Source organism: Microtus ochrogaster, unplaced genomic scaffold (genome assembly GCF_000317375.1).
Source record: "Microtus ochrogaster isolate Prairie Vole_2 unplaced genomic scaffold, MicOch1.0 UNK1, whole genome shotgun sequence".
NCBI classification, from domain to species: Eukaryota; Metazoa; Chordata; class Mammalia; order Rodentia; family Cricetidae; genus Microtus; species Microtus ochrogaster.
The window spans coordinates 26,645,489-26,660,651 of NW_004949099.1; the positions used below are offsets into that span (position 1 = coordinate 26,645,489).

The 15,163-nt window shown below is 47.0% G+C and overlaps 1 protein-coding gene across 3 annotated transcripts in view; it reads right to left on the bottom strand.

Annotated features, from left to right (window-relative positions):
* The window catches only part of Srgap3 (SLIT-ROBO Rho GTPase activating protein 3), a 221,035-nt gene that overhangs the window by 41,286 nt on the left and 164,586 nt on the right, over window positions 1-15,163 (bottom strand). For all 3 annotated transcript variants that reach the window (XM_005364988.3, XM_005364989.3, XM_005364990.3), the window contains exons 6-11: window positions 13,938-14,066; window positions 12,313-12,534; window positions 9,683-9,784; window positions 7,452-7,649; window positions 4,287-4,371; window positions 329-356 (exon numbers count right to left, since the gene is read on the bottom strand). In XM_005364988.3, coding sequence (XP_005365045.1) covers window positions 329-356; window positions 4,287-4,371; window positions 7,452-7,649; window positions 9,683-9,784; window positions 12,313-12,534; window positions 13,938-14,066 — 764 coding nt within the window. The remainder of the gene's footprint in view (window positions 1-328; window positions 357-4,286; window positions 4,372-7,451; window positions 7,650-9,682; window positions 9,785-12,312; window positions 12,535-13,937; window positions 14,067-15,163) is intronic.

The following is a 15,163-nucleotide window of genomic DNA, read 5'->3' on the forward strand; positions in this document are numbered from 1 at the left end:
CTACAGCCTGTGGCTCCTGCTAGGGACTTTAGATACTCTGGAATCAACTACCCTCCCACTGAACAGGGGCATGTCCCCACTGCCCCAAAGCAGCTATGCAAGCACCCTCCTTGTGGCCGGCCTTTGCCAGTCTAAAGCGAAAACGAGCAATGTTGCCTCAGTAACCACAGAACCCTCCCCCACTACCCCAACAGCCCCAGAGGAGGTGAAAACTATCCAGCTTCCTAGCTCCCAAGAGGCTACGTTCACTTTACACATCTACCCACCCACTGCTTCCTTTCAGACTCCAAGCAGCCAATACAAGGACACAAGATTCCCCAACTCTCACCTGGTTGTGCCGCACTCTGCTCTCTCCCCTGGGGAAAGAAAACAAAATTGCATGTTGGTGTTTAATTGGCTTTGGTTGTTTTAGCCAGAGAACTTTGTTTCCCCTTAAAATGACGACAATATCAGAAAGATTTCATGTGCCCATCCTACAGTTGTTCTTTATCCAGCCTCCTGCCTCCTGCCTCCTGCCTCCTGCCCCAGGCAACTGCTGATTTCTCTGTCTTTGCAGGATTGATAGGCATTTCCTAGAAAGAAAATCATTCTCCTTGTGGTTTCTCTCTTGAATCTGACTTCTTTATCTTACCATAATCTGTCTGTGGTTCATCCATAGATCATGATTCAGAAGTTCGTTTATTTTTTTATGGCTGAGTAATATTCCAGACCGCAGTTTCCTTACCTACTTGTCAATAACTACCTTTTGTGTAAGAGGTTCCTTAAAGTTTGAAGCATTGTTTCCTGTATGGAAGTGCCTTAAGTAGGAGGGCAAACAGAGTAGGTTCAGGAAGCCACTGAAACTGAGCAGATTCACTAGGCTCCTCCTGCTGGAGCAAATATAATAGCTGAGAGTCCTTCTTAGCCTGGAAGCCAGCAAGCTTCCTGGAAGAGGTTTAGACCAACAGAGGCACCTGAAAAGGACACTAACCCCAGCTTTGTGACCTGTTACCTGAACTGGGGTGGGCCTTGTGATGTAGCTGTCTTTGAGCAATATCTGCCCCAATAAGTAATTCCTCACGCATATTCCTGTTAGTAACCCCAATAAAACTCATAGTTTACTAAGACAGACTTTGGTCTGCCATGGTAGCCTTATATGGGTTGAGTCACACAATGCTACCTCACAAAGATCGCATACTTTAAATGTTCCCCAAAAAGCTCTTCCCAAGTCCCCAAACTAACTGTAGAGGGTTGAAATGCAGCCAAAGACCCATGAAGGGCAGATGAGAATTCAGGTAAAACAGGCAAAGCTGTTTCGTTTGCTCATGTGTCTGGGGTCTGCTGCTGTGGGAGTCCATAGAAGTGCATCTGTTCCACCTTGACCGAATATGTAGGGGCCCACAGAAGTGTGTCTGCTCCACCTTGACTGAAGGTCAGAGAGTTTAAGCCTATCTGGCTCTTTCAAAGTTATTGACAAGAGGTCTGACTTAAGGTGTGGCTACAAATAAGATATCTTGATCTAAGATGTGGTTACTTGGTGTTTTGGATATTGAGATGATTCACAGAACTGGATCCATTCCACCCTGACCAAAGGTCAGAGAATTCAAGCCTATTCCTGCTTTTTCAAGGCTATGACAGGAGGTTTGATCCAGGGAGCGGCTGCCTACAGGACGCAGGTCTAAGGTATAATCCCTGCATGCCCTACATAAACAACAGAACTCAGGATATAGTGGCTTGATGCTTCAAGTATTGAAGCAAGTATTTATTTGCTCTGTTTGTTTTTTGTGTCATGTTGAAGTAGTCTTTTGCCTTCTTCCCCCCTTTTTGGATTGGAATATATAAGCATATGGAAAATGGAAAATAAATGCAGGCATATTCAGTATTCACTGAATTGCCCTCCCGGTTCACACTGTCAAAGGGATGCTTTGGAGAAACAGAGGCACACGACATCATAAAAACAAAACAAAACAAAAAATCCAACCAAAGAAAAAAACCAACAAACCAACCAACAAAAAACCCAGCTTGAATCCTTTTGCATATTCCCTGGGGACTATATTTCTCATTTGTTTTTAACATTTCCACCTCATCCCTCTCAACCTGAAATAGCTCTCTGCTGACAGGAGAGGGCCAGTGATACGGCATAAACACACACTAAGCCTACACATAGATGATGATCTACTGAGTAAAGACTCAAACTGCTCAGATAGGGGTAAGGCGACTCCAGCATTAAAATTTAGAAGAGGCCTGGCATGGCGGTACACACCTTTGATCTCAGCACTAGGGAGGCAGAGGCAGGGGGATCTCTGTGAGTTAAAGGCCAGCCTGATCTATGCAGCAAGCTCCTGGCTATCCAGAGCTACATAGTGAGATCCTGTCTCCACCTAAACAAAAATTCAGAAGAATGGATTTGATGAAGTTCTGAGCTCCGGCTGGCCCTGCTCAGTTCAAATTCTCCTGGCTGTGTCACTCAATGCCCTAAGAATCCACAACATACCTTTGTTAGATCATAGATATGTAAAATGACCAGTGATTTGATGTAAACTTACTCAGGTTTCTCTGTTTTGAGTAATTTGGTGCTTTATTAACTTTAGTTTGTAAAAGTGTATCAAAGACAAGCATGGTGGCACATGCTTGTAGTTCCTAGAACTGGATCAAGAATTCAGGACTATCCTTGAATTCAAGGCTACATATCAAGTTTGAGGCCAGCCTGGGCTACATAAGACCCTATGTCAAAAGAACAAAATAATGTATAGTCACTAACTGTGGCATACCATACTAATATAAGATGTGAATAAAGGGAAGTTGAGGATGACCATATGAGAACTCGACAATTTTTCAACTTTCCTGTAAATTAAGACCTATTCTAAACAAAATACTCATTTAGAAGAAGAAAACCTTGGCTAGAACTGACCAGTCTACCAAGATCTTTCCCCACTGTCAATGGAAGCACACTGGGCTGCTCTATGTCTGGCGTGCTAGGAAACGCCCAGAGGGGCTTCTTAGGTGCCTCTTAGCCATTCATCCATCTCTCAAGCAATGTTTTCCTAGAGACATTCTTGCCAAACAGTTCAAAACTCAGAAAGCAGACATCAGAGTTTGCATCTCAGAGTGAGGCATGGCTGACAAAACCTGGAAGAACAAATAGACCAGGGCCATGTCAGTCAAAATGTTATGATTGAATTAAGGCCATGCAGACAAGGGTAGTAATGGGTTAGCACTCATAAGGAAACAGGGAAGAGAAACCTCTCTACACCACAGACCAAGAATCCAACCGGAACCTTGGGTTTTTAAAAAAGTACCTGGGTTCTAAACCTAGGAAATCTAATTTCAAAACACTAGTAGCCACCAAATCACATGGGCCACCCCCCCCCCTTTCAACATTGGCCCAACACTGAGATGTCAGGATGAGCAGAACAGATAAAGGAAAAGCTCAATGTAGCTAACTCCTCTACATCTGCAATCCTAGAACTTTGCAGGCCTGAGGCAGGAGGATTACAAAGTTAAAGTAATGCTGGCCTATATAGGAAGAACCATATATATAGAAAAGCAAAGAGAAGGCAGGTATGGGGGTGAGAATGAGGGTGTGTGTGTGTGTGTGTGTGTGTGTGTGTGTGTGTGTGTGTGTGTGAAGGAATCAGATCAGTGATTGGCTTGGAGCAGAGAATGGAAGGACTGACTACAAAGAGACATAAGGACATTCCTGAGGCTAATGGAAATGTTTTATATCCCAAGCTGGGTGGTGTTTCCACAAGGAGACTCAAAGACAGCAGGAACAAGCTGGAAATTTTCGAAGGCACAAATGTGCCTAGCCTGGCGGGAGCACACTAAGGGAAGGGAGGATGTTGGACAGGGTCAGGGGATCAGGCAGTGGGCCTTGTGTGCTCTTGGTAGCTGGGGTTTTACTCTAGTGCCATTGGAAGATCCTGGGTGACTCCAAGCCTAGTTTGCTGGTCTCCTGAGGACTAAACCCTATCATGCATGTATTTTTCGTCCATGGACCTAGAACCTTGGTGAGGCCCTCCCATAGTTCCTCTGGTATGTGCTCATTACCTGTGTCCTGGGATCCCCACCCCCTACTTAGAGCATACATCCACCACTTGGCCTTGCCCCTATGCAGCCACATAGGACCCCCCTCCCCGCCCCTGGACCAGCGTGGTTTTCCCTGCCTGCCTAGGTATTCCCTGGCTAGCTGCACAAGGATTCAGCATCAGGTACGCCCCTGGCCAGCACTAGCCACTTGACCTGAAGTGGCTCAGCGGCTCTGGCTATACGGCCGTCCCCCTTGGACTCTCTCCCATCTGACTTACCTTCACCCAGTGTCTGCTTGAGTAAGTCATGCTTGGCTTGCAGCTTGGTGATAAGGTTACTGCCATTCACATATTCTTTAAATTTCTGTAAAACACACAGGCATAAGGAAGCTAAAGGTCACACAACCAAGTGATGACAGGGTCTCTAACTCTAACCTCCCCCTCATCACCCCAGCAGGGAAACCAAACAGATGTCAGGCTATCCAGGACCTGATATGGGGACAGGTAGGACTTTGTATCTGTTTTGAGCTATTCCAAATGTCTAATTCTTGGGGGTTCCTGGGCCATGTAGGTTGGGTTGGGTGCATAAGTGGCAGGAGAGTATGGCCGCAGTGGAGGCTGCTTCTACTGTGATGATTGTGGGCAGCACAAGATGAAGGGCCCCTTAGGTCACAGAAGCAGAGCCATAAGGAAGAGAGCCATATGGAGGCCCTGCAGCTGAGGCTAAGAGCTATGGGAACAGAGCTAAAGACGACCCTTTCTTCCAAATGAGGAAGGGCTATGCAGACCACTGAGAAACCTTGAATCAGAAGGCTTATCGCTGCACGGGGGGACATGACTTTCTGGGTGAATGAAATAAAAAAGGCTGTCCAGAAAATGCTTTGCCCCAAGTATGGGAAAGAGAGGGGTTAGGGGAGAGAAAAGCCTCTCTATGATCTTGGAGGACCAATGGAGAAAACTTGGTTGCACTTATTCTAAGGAAACAGAAGCCCAGAGTTGGGCTCCCTGTTGTCCAATGTGGAGTAGAGCCCTGCCAGTTTCTAGACCCCCATCAGCTCCTCGAGGTAAGTTGAGAGTAGACTCAGGATGTCCCTCCAAACGTGGAGCAGAGGACCAGCAGCCGCATCACCAGTTGGAAGACTGTTGACATGCAAATCTCTGCTTCCTGATACCCAGATTCTAACCCTTATTTCTCACTTGGGGAGGAATCACAGAGGCCTTCAAGCTTCTAAGTTTCAAAGCCCTGCTGAGGAAGCTAGGAGATGAAGCGCTTGGTTTTTAACTGAGTGCCCTGGCTCTGGGCAATGCATGCCTTTGCTTCAGTCAGTAAGTTCTGACTTACAGGCTGGTGATGGAGGCTTCTAACAATACCATCCTCTGATTTCATCACATGTCTAAGGATTAATAAAAGCCACAGGTGAGGTGTACACATGAAAGGTTGATCGTGCCTCAAGTTGTGTTCTGGCCTCCAGAAACACACACACACACACACACACACACACACACACACGTATCAATATGTATATAAAGCATATAAAGATACACAAACAAAAGCAAAAACATAACATCTTCTGATCCTTGGTCAAAGACACTAGATTTCTTTAACTATGAGCAGGCTGAACCCCTTCCCCTGCTTCCACTTCCAGACTTTGTTCTACTGCTGAAATGACTTTCTGTATATCTCCACATGCACTCCCTGCTCCCTAGAGATGATAACTTCTCTTTGTCAACACAGTAGGCCTCTAACAAAGCTGTAGGTGCCAGGAGTCATGAAGACTAGCTTTGTTTTCTTCCTTGATGAGGTCAAAGAATACTGATGGAAGAAATGAAGTATGTACAATCAGCTATTGGACTGTAGCAGGGTGTTGATTAAGGCTTACCAATTATAGAGTTGGATGCTAGAATTGGAATAATTTGTGACAGATTCTATTTGCATAATCCGGTCAACAACAGCCTAGCTGTGTGCCTCTAGTGACCTGATTATGAGCCTTGGCAGTAGCCTGGCTCAACCATGACATTTTCTTATTAGCAAACTTTAAGGTAATGGAGGCCATGCTCCCTGAATCTGTGTATCATACAAGATCTGAAAAGAGCTTCGGGGTAAGGGATTAGATTAGGATGCTGAAAATCTGGACCTGTGATGTGAACCCATCAATAGGACATCTCAGTAAAGACCTACCTAAATCTTTACCTATGGGGCCTTTAAGAGGAGGGAGACCTGGCTTCATGCAGAGAAGAGTCAGCTGACACAACTCTTTTAAATTTTGTTTTAAAAATGAAATAACAAGGTCCTGGTGTGTTGGTGTATGTCTTCAGTGAATTTTACTGTAGACATTTGAAGAGAAAGTATTCAGGAGCTGCTCGGGTACTGAGGCTACTCAGAACCCAAGCTTAAAAGCTAGGGCTAGAAGAATCAGGGCAATCAGCCTGGAGGAAGGAAACCCGAGCTTCCTACAGCTCCGAAAAGGCTGTTAGGTACATCAGCTTCACTCTGGTATTTTCACCAAAGAAAACAGCATCAAGACCAAGGGCCAGGAATCCTAGGGTGGTAAATTTTTCCAAAGATAACAAGGAAAGCTTCATATCTGATGCTAACCGCAACTCAAGCAGGAGAAGTATTTGGGTAAACGAGAATTTTTTATTCTGGGCATCTGAGCAGAGTCCCTGTGAGATTTTGGTGGGATGTGCACCAGAAGTGAGTCACTTTGTAGCCCCAATCTCCATGTTCAATAAGCCGAATTTAAACTAAAGCCTCAATTCTCCTTCCCCACTATCCTCTGGGCCCCTGGCAAAAATGAAGGCCTGTAACTTGGAATTTCACAGGAGGGACTAGCAGCTCATGAATAACTTGCTTGAAATGGGATCCTCATTTTCAAAGCTCAGTCATCAATTTAAGACAATAGTATACACAAAAACTCAAGGTTGTTTCTTGGCTCCTTCACCATGCTCCTCTAACCCAGCGGTTCTCAGCCTTCCCAATGCTGTGACCCTCTAATCCAGTTCCTCATGTTGTGGTGACCTCCCCCAACCATAACATTATTTCCATTGATACTTCACAACTGTAATTTCGCTACTGTCATGAATCATAATGTAAATATCTGATCTGCAGGATGGTCTCAGAAGACCCCTGTGAAAGGGTTTTGCCTGATACCCCCAAAGGGGTCGTGACCCACAGGTTGAGAACCACTGCTCTAACCCAACTGAATCAAACTCTCTTTGGTTCCTTCCAAAAGCTTTAGTCACTGTCACTCAAGATTAAAGTTGATACCACCCACCGGTGAGCCACTTTCTGCATTTCAGAAAACCAAGCCAGGCAACCTAATGTTAAAATGCATGTTAGGAGATTTATGTCATATTATTTTACTGGCTCTCATTCATTCAGGCTGCTTCCAAAGCCACGAGCAGGGGATCAGCAGTGAGCTCCAGGTCCCAGATGTCACTTACTGTGAAATAAAACATTTCTGTTTCCTGCTGGTTGGCTCTCCGCTTGGCGATGTTGATTTTGCTCATGTAGGTCTCAGAAGCGGCTGACTTGATGGACTCTGTAGATCGGCTGTGTTGGAAGGCATCAGAGACGTCGAAGTCCTCCACAGTCAACATATCCTGTAAGGTCTGCATGGTGGCATCTAGGGTTTTCCTAACCTAGGGAAAAACAGCACAAACACGTTTATTCTCATAATGCCTCTGGTGACCACTAAGTCCTTTACCTGATAGTCGCCTTGTTCTTTTACTTAACGTCTCTAGAAGGAAGGCAGGACAAGATGGTTTTCTTATACTGACTTAGACAGATGAGGCAGATTGGTCATTGGTCCAAGACCAAATAGCTGGCAGGGTAAGAAGCCAGAGTGTCCAATCTAAGGGCAGTTATTGGACTGCTTTTGTCTAAGGGTCCTTGGGGTTGTCATGAGGATAATAAAGTCAAGTTTCTAGGCTTATTTCTCTGGTCTGGTTAGATAGCCTAAAGGAGGCACCCTCTAAGGGGGGGGGGTCACTTGAACATGGAAATCAGCAGAAACACTCTGGTGTCTCCTCTCGTTTAGGGAGGAACGGGGCATCTGGTGGTGGGCAGCGGTCTGCTGGGAGATAGGACCTTGAGGAAGTCAGCTCATTGCTACAGGGTCTAGTTAGGACTCCAGTTTCCATTCTGGGTCCAGTGATATCACACATCACAGAGACTGCAAAAGCAAGGCATGAGGACCTCACAGAAGCACTCGGATGAGTGGGGTCTCAGTGATGGGCTCTATACTCCAGAGGTAGGGCAGTTCCAAAGGAATCACTGGCAGAAAATCGGATTCCATTTATTATGAGATCATCGTCACTCAAAGTCTCTCTTACTGCTCTTCAGCTGAAATATCACCTCCTAATGGTACAGGGCCCCTAGCACGTGCCATTGATGGTCTAGTGTTTTTCCATTAGTCACTCATTGGTCTTCATGTTTTAATTTCTGGTGTTTTCTCATCAGAGGAAAACCTATGAGGCTGTGTTCCTTTGATTTATTCTCTATCTAGAATAATGTTTAGCATGTATTGTGTGAATACATATTACATAAATAAACACTTGTCGAATAAATAAATGACTAAATCAAAATCAATTCTTCTTTCCAACACAGATTGCCGGAAGCTGATTCAAGGATAAGCATACCCAAGCCCATCCACAGCCCACAGAGAGGCCATGTGCCTCATCCTCCTCCCTGTGGCCCTGATTTCCATTTGAATTCCATTAACGGCATTATACATGTGAACCATTTAAAATCCTTTTGCGGGGGTGGGGGGGAGACAGAAGATAAACAGAAGGAAAGTAAGCCTTCTATCTCTCGAGCCAGGTTTAAAAGACAAGTCAGTTTGTCTTCTTGTGACCTTCCTAGACCTGCCTTGATTTGAGTTAGCTCTGTCCTATCTCTGCCCTTTGAAGAGGACAGACATAACTGTCTCTTCTGTCCATGATAGCCTGCATGACATCTGAAGACAGTGGTCATACCTTCTCACCTTCCACCATGGCTACTTCTTGGGGATAAGTTTGTCAAGCAACCTTGGGTGGCACTGCCCAAATTCTGAGGTCCTTTCTCCAGGGCGCTAGGGTTGGCTGGCATTCCTCTTCTGGGTGAGGTATTTAGGTCTTAATAGGACACTGTTTACCTGGTCTCTTCAGTCCACGTTAGGATGGACCCACCCAGTGTGAAGCTGTGCCACACTAGCAATATGGGGGAACACCGGGCTGTGAAACGGACCAAAATGGCTTAAAGTTCAAGATACATTTAGGGCATCCTGAGCTAACTATTTCATTGATTAATTTTAAATACTTACTCTGATTTCTGATGATAATAATAGAAGCTTATTTCAGAGAATGAAGCAGAAAAGCACGAAGTCAAAAGTAACCACCAGTCATTCTATAGCTAAGATGGAGCCAAGGGTCTCATTTCAAAACATTTTGCCTGCGGACTTTTCTCTATGCCTGTAAATCTGCAATCATTCTAAACATAGAGCTCCACTTTCTCCTGTTTCCTTTTCATCTGAGATCTTGCAAGCATCTTTGGGCCATTAAAGATTTTCAGTGCAGGTATGCTGTGTGGTTGTGTAGACTCTCACCAATGGACTATTGTTTTCTATGTATTCCAAGGCATGAGACTGGCCAGCACAAGGTCCAGGGAACTAGACTCAGGGCAGCCGCTCACTCACCTCTTCGTTCTCAATCTTGAGAGTGGCCAGCCTGGACTGCAGCTGATGGTACCGCATAAGCAGCTCTGTCTGGACGGGCTGCTGTGCACTGACCTGGCAGACCTGCAAAGGGAAACTCTGTCATTGCAGCTGCATGGAGCCAGAGTGGAGGTTATCATTACCATTCCATCTGGAGCCCGGGACACAGATCCAGCAAGGCAGAGTGACTGACCCAGGTCACCCATGTTGGACACAGCCAAGGCAGTACCAGGTGGGAACTAGGGTCCTCTTAATCCAGAGTCTACCCTCTTGCTGTGGCCAGTGTGGCTTCTCAGTCACAACCTTCTAAATTCACACAGTAATTGCGGGCTTACAAAGACCTTTAACATAATCTTGGCAAGCCAAACCAATTAATTGCAAGTCAGGAAGTTGTGGAATGAAAGCAACGGCTTGAACAGCCAGTAGCAAGTACAATGAAGCAGTTGACAAGTGATTCTGTCACCACAGGAATGCATAAAGATATAGCAGAGAGACAACTTGAACGCTCACAGTGTTGGTCTTCTGCATCCACAAGTTTCGTGGCCACAAGGACAGAAGTATACATAGGAAGAAGAAAAGCAAACACCCGGACTGAATGTGGGCATGCATTTTCTTCCTCTCACCCCCTCCCCCAAAACAGTACAGGACAGCAATTTGCAGAGTGTTAGATAAGCTAAGCAATGCAAAGAGGATTTCAAGTCTACAGGAGGCTGTGCCCAGGTTCTTTGTAACCACTCTGCTGTTTTATATGAGGTGTCCCTTACCCTTGGACTCGGACATCCCCCATACCCTGGAAGCAGTCACCCACAGATACCACGATCAGCTGAGCTATTCTTCTGGAGTCTTCCCTTCCAAAGGTGTTACCACCTATGGGCTAGGCTACCGGGCACACTGCGTGTTCTCACCCCTTCTAGGAACACAGCTAAGATCATGTAGGATAAAAAAGCTACTTGGTGAGCAGTTACTCACTGCTAACTGCTAACTAGGTAGCCAAACTTTAAAGTAAAGAGTTAGTTCCAGAATCTTCAGTTACAGGTGACAGACCAAAGGGCAGAAAGGAACAGTGGGATGCCCCAGGAAGAGGGGTGTCACCTAGTAGAAGTCCTCTCTGTGCAAATGAAGGAAGCAGGCAAAGCCATATAGAGGGTGCAGTTGTCATCTTCTAAGCTGTCTCCTGTCCCTCCCAGAAGCAGATGTTACACATGGTCCAGCTGAGCTCCCCTTAGCCTTCCAAGACTGGCTGGTTCTTCCCCCCTGTGCTTCTGCACCCACCTGCCTCCCAGCTCCTAGAGGGAAAATGATCCAGGAAAGTACGGGGAGTTATCTTCTATATGGGACAGCTGACAGGGAGTTATCTTCTACATGGGGACAGCAGACAGGGAGTTATCTTCTACATGGGGACAGCAGACAGGGAGTTATCTTCTACACGGGGAGAGTGGACAGTGTCATGCCATCTGTACACTCAGTTTGTTTTCCTCTCCAGACCTCAGCAAGGGTCTGGGCAGCACACGCAGGGAAGGAAAGTCAATTGTCTGATGTGTCAAAGGCTCACGGTACTGTAGGGCATGAGATGAGGGCATCTAAGGTCTAAGGAGATAGAAGACTGTTTCTAGGCAGACTAGAACATCCTTGAGGTCTCCTAAACACATCTAAGAGAGAGCCTAAGGAAAGCCAAGGCCCTACAGTTCTGTAGACGGTGACATTAGCCAGCAAGACAAGAAGACCATCTGAAGAAGCTCATGAAGTAAGAGCTGACCCTAGGCCCCTGTGGTAAATAAACGGCATATGCACTTGAGGCTTTTTTCCTCATCCCATAATGCTCTAGGAGCATGGGAGAGAATGGAAGTAGTTAGTAACTATGATGCTAAGGGCCCGTGCCCTGCTCTCAAAGTCATGTACAAATGGCATTTGGAGGTGAGGCTGCCAGGAAGTGATTAGGATTAGATGAGGTGGTGAGGATAAGGACACCAATGGCTTTCTCAGAAGTGGAAGAAAGGCAGACTGGAGCTGCACGCTTGCTCTGCCTTGCCAGGTGGTAACCACACCATGTCCCTATACAACAGGATGACCCTCGTGAGATGCGAGCAGATGCTGGCACTCTGCTTTCGGACTCCCTAGCTTTCCTCCCTGGGAGCTGAAGAAGCTTCTATTCCAGCGCTGCTCAACCCTCCTAATGCTGCAACTTAAGACAGTTCTTCATGTTGGTGATCTTGCCAATCATAAAAATTATTTTGATGCTACTTCATAACTGTAATTTTGCTACTGTTAAGAATCACAATGTAGCCGGGCGGTGGTGGCACACGCCTTTAATCCCAGCACTCGGGAGGCAGAGGCAGGCGGATCTCTGTGAGTTCGAGGCCAGCCTGGTCTACAAGAGCTAGTGCCAGGACAGGCTCCAAAGCTACAGAGAAACCCTGTCTCGAAAAACCAAAAAAAAAAAAAGAATCACAATGTAAATAGGAGATAGATGTTCAGCAAAGGGGTCATGACCCACACACAGGTTGAGAACCACTGCTCTATCCTTTCTAAGTTATTCAGGCTTAGGTGCTTTCATACAGCAATGGAAACTAGACGCATAGAAAACCCAGGCAGAGTTCTGGCAGGAAGCCTACCTCGTCCCCCATGTGGGGCTGGAACTCGAACTTGAGCGGAGGGCAGAAGACCTGGCTGCACATGTCCATGACGGTGTGCTTGTCACTGCGGGAGTCCAGGTTGTCCACTGCATTCTCTATGACGTCCAGGCCCTCATGGCGAGAGGTTTCCAGGTTATATTCTGCTGAGAGGTAGGTCCGAAAGGTGCGGGCCAGACTGGCATGAAAGCCCAAATCACAGCACTTGGGGAAAGGCAAGGACAAAAGGTACAGGTGAGAGATGGGGTGGTGACCCATGGTCACCTCTCAGTCCACAGCTTGTCCTGAACAAACCATATCAAATCCCTCAGGGGGAGCTGAGAACTGAAATGTGGGTACCAACAGAGTTTCTTTCAGCTCCCCAGGCTCACCACAGTCTCTCATCTCTGGGCTTTCTCCATGCATGCTCCCTGTCTGGAATGTTCTCCATCAGCCACATATTTTATAGGCCATTTCCTTCGGGAAGTTTTCCTTGATGTTCTCCATACTGAGTTTTGGGCAGAGTTGCACATCCCCCCCCCACCTCCCTTGCCGCTGTAATTGTCTACTAACATGCCTGAGGCAGGTGTGCTCAATAGGCCTGCTGGCTCTTGCCCACTGCTGGGACTCAAGTCCTAGTGCACAGTAAGGTGCTCGGTAAACATTTGGCAAGGGAACAGATGAAAAGGCTAAAAGCGAAAAAGGAAAGTTGAGAGCAAGGAAAGAGGGGGGTGACTTTATGCCACAGGAAGACTGAACAGACTGCCCCCCCTTCTCCCCAAGCCCTGACTTCCAGAATAGGATATACAGGGTTGGAGAAGATGAATTCAGCAACCAGTATCGAACCTCTACTGAGCACCTACATGAATGGCTCCCCCATCTAACATAGGGGCGGGGAGGGGGGGACAAGCGAAACAGTCCCAGCTCTGATGTAGGTGACACAGTCTCCCATCGCTGCCACTCACAACATCCTTCTTTAAGCCTAGTGTTCCCCAGGCAGCCCTGCACAGCCAGCTCCCCATAGACTCAGTGTTCTGTTCTTCGGTGATCAAACTCATTCCTCCCAGGAGAATTTCCCATACCAAGAGATTCTGTACCACTCTTTCTCTCTCTCTCCAGTGATTTTCCCAAGGTGTACATCTAGCTGACTGGACCCAGGGGATCTGAATGAATGGCCTCCTCTCCTTCTCCAAACAGCAGCCTCTAAGGGTGTGAACTGGGTACAGTTCCCACCTACGTCTTCACACCCCGCAGAGGCTCTGGTGCACAGGAGAGGACTTTGGAAGTTGGTATTGGAAATCTGACTAATCAAGCTGGGGGGGGGGGAGTGGGATGGACCAGAACTCACTTCTATCCGTGGAAGGTACGATCATGAATTAGCTTGTACCCCAGCCACAGCCACTTCCAGTCCTTCCTCTCTAGCAGGGTTACAAAAGCTTGGTCAGCTCACACCAGTTGAGGACCATGGCGAGCCCCATCATCCCCTAGTGCACGAGATGTTTCAGCCTGCATGGAGCCCCACCCAGCAACCCAGATTGCTCACATCAATGAGATCAGACACATCTTCCCCTAGTGCACGAGATGTTTCCGCCTGCATGGAGCCCCACCCAGCAACCCAGGTTGCTCACATCAATGAGATCAGACACATCGTGGATGTAGTATTTGCTGATAGCTGCGTTGGTGGCTGCCAGATTCAGCAGGTAGTCATTGCGCGCCTTCGTGCACTTGAGTTTGTTCTCAGAATATTTGGCCTGCCTCTGGAGGGAGAAGAGGAAGATATCAAAGCCAAGCCAGCTGGAGGGAGGATCTATGGTCTCCATGGGAACCATCTGAGAGTGAGTCCCACCTCCCGGCTATGGGATGCTTCTGTGCCAAGGGAGCACTATTGAACCCTGAACTCAGCAATGCACCTTGTCTAATACAGGTGCAGTCAGCAATGGCATCATTTGTTACCCAGAAGCTTTCAGGGGGTCTCTACCAGATGGGTTATAAACAAGATACCCCACCCTCAGTGCCCTCCATGGACTTCCCAAGCTGTTTTCAATGCCCCAGAGGTCCCCCAAGACATGGCTTGTAGCCACCATTCCAGCCCCATCTTTCTGCAGACTCCCCTTCTCTCACCTAACCTCCTTTGTCATCTTCAAGAGACCAAGTTCATTTCTGCTTTGAGTCCTTCAGAGTCCTTATAAGTCACATTCCTGAATCTCTACATGGTTTGTTCCTTGATGTCACTCAGGTTCTTACCCAAAGTGATAGCCACACAAGGTACTGATGATGGCCTTGTCTGAAATGTCTCTCTTGCATCTCCCTCTCCTTGCCCTGTGATGTGTTCCTGAGCTTTGTTTATTTGTTGATCACTATTACTCCCACGAGAAAGTGAACGCCATGCAGGTAGGGTCATGACTTGCCTTGCTTGTGGGTGGTGGATCTGTGGCACCCAAAAAAAAAATGGAGCAGCTAAAGTAAGTCTTGGGTCATTCTTAAGAAAGGGGGAAAGGGAGGGAGAAGAGAAGAAGGGAGCGAGTCTGGCTCTGAATGGCAGGAAGAATGGGGTGGAGTACCCAGAATTTTGGCAAAGCTGCTTTTGCCCTGGGCCAGTCCAAAAGGGAGGAGCGTAAGCAGGCACAGTGGACAACTGCCCCTGCCCCTTTCAGTCTGGTGAGTCTTGGCACTGGGTCTCTTTAAAGAAACTGTGCCTTCTTACTTCAGCTAGCTTCTCTTTCCCATTTCCAATTCCACGTGAGATCTAGCTTTGAAGTAGGACCAGTCCCACTGCCAACCTTGTAATTCTCCTCAGGCATCTTAGGTCCTCTCACTCTGGGACCACTCAGCACATGTCCCCTGGACCTCATGT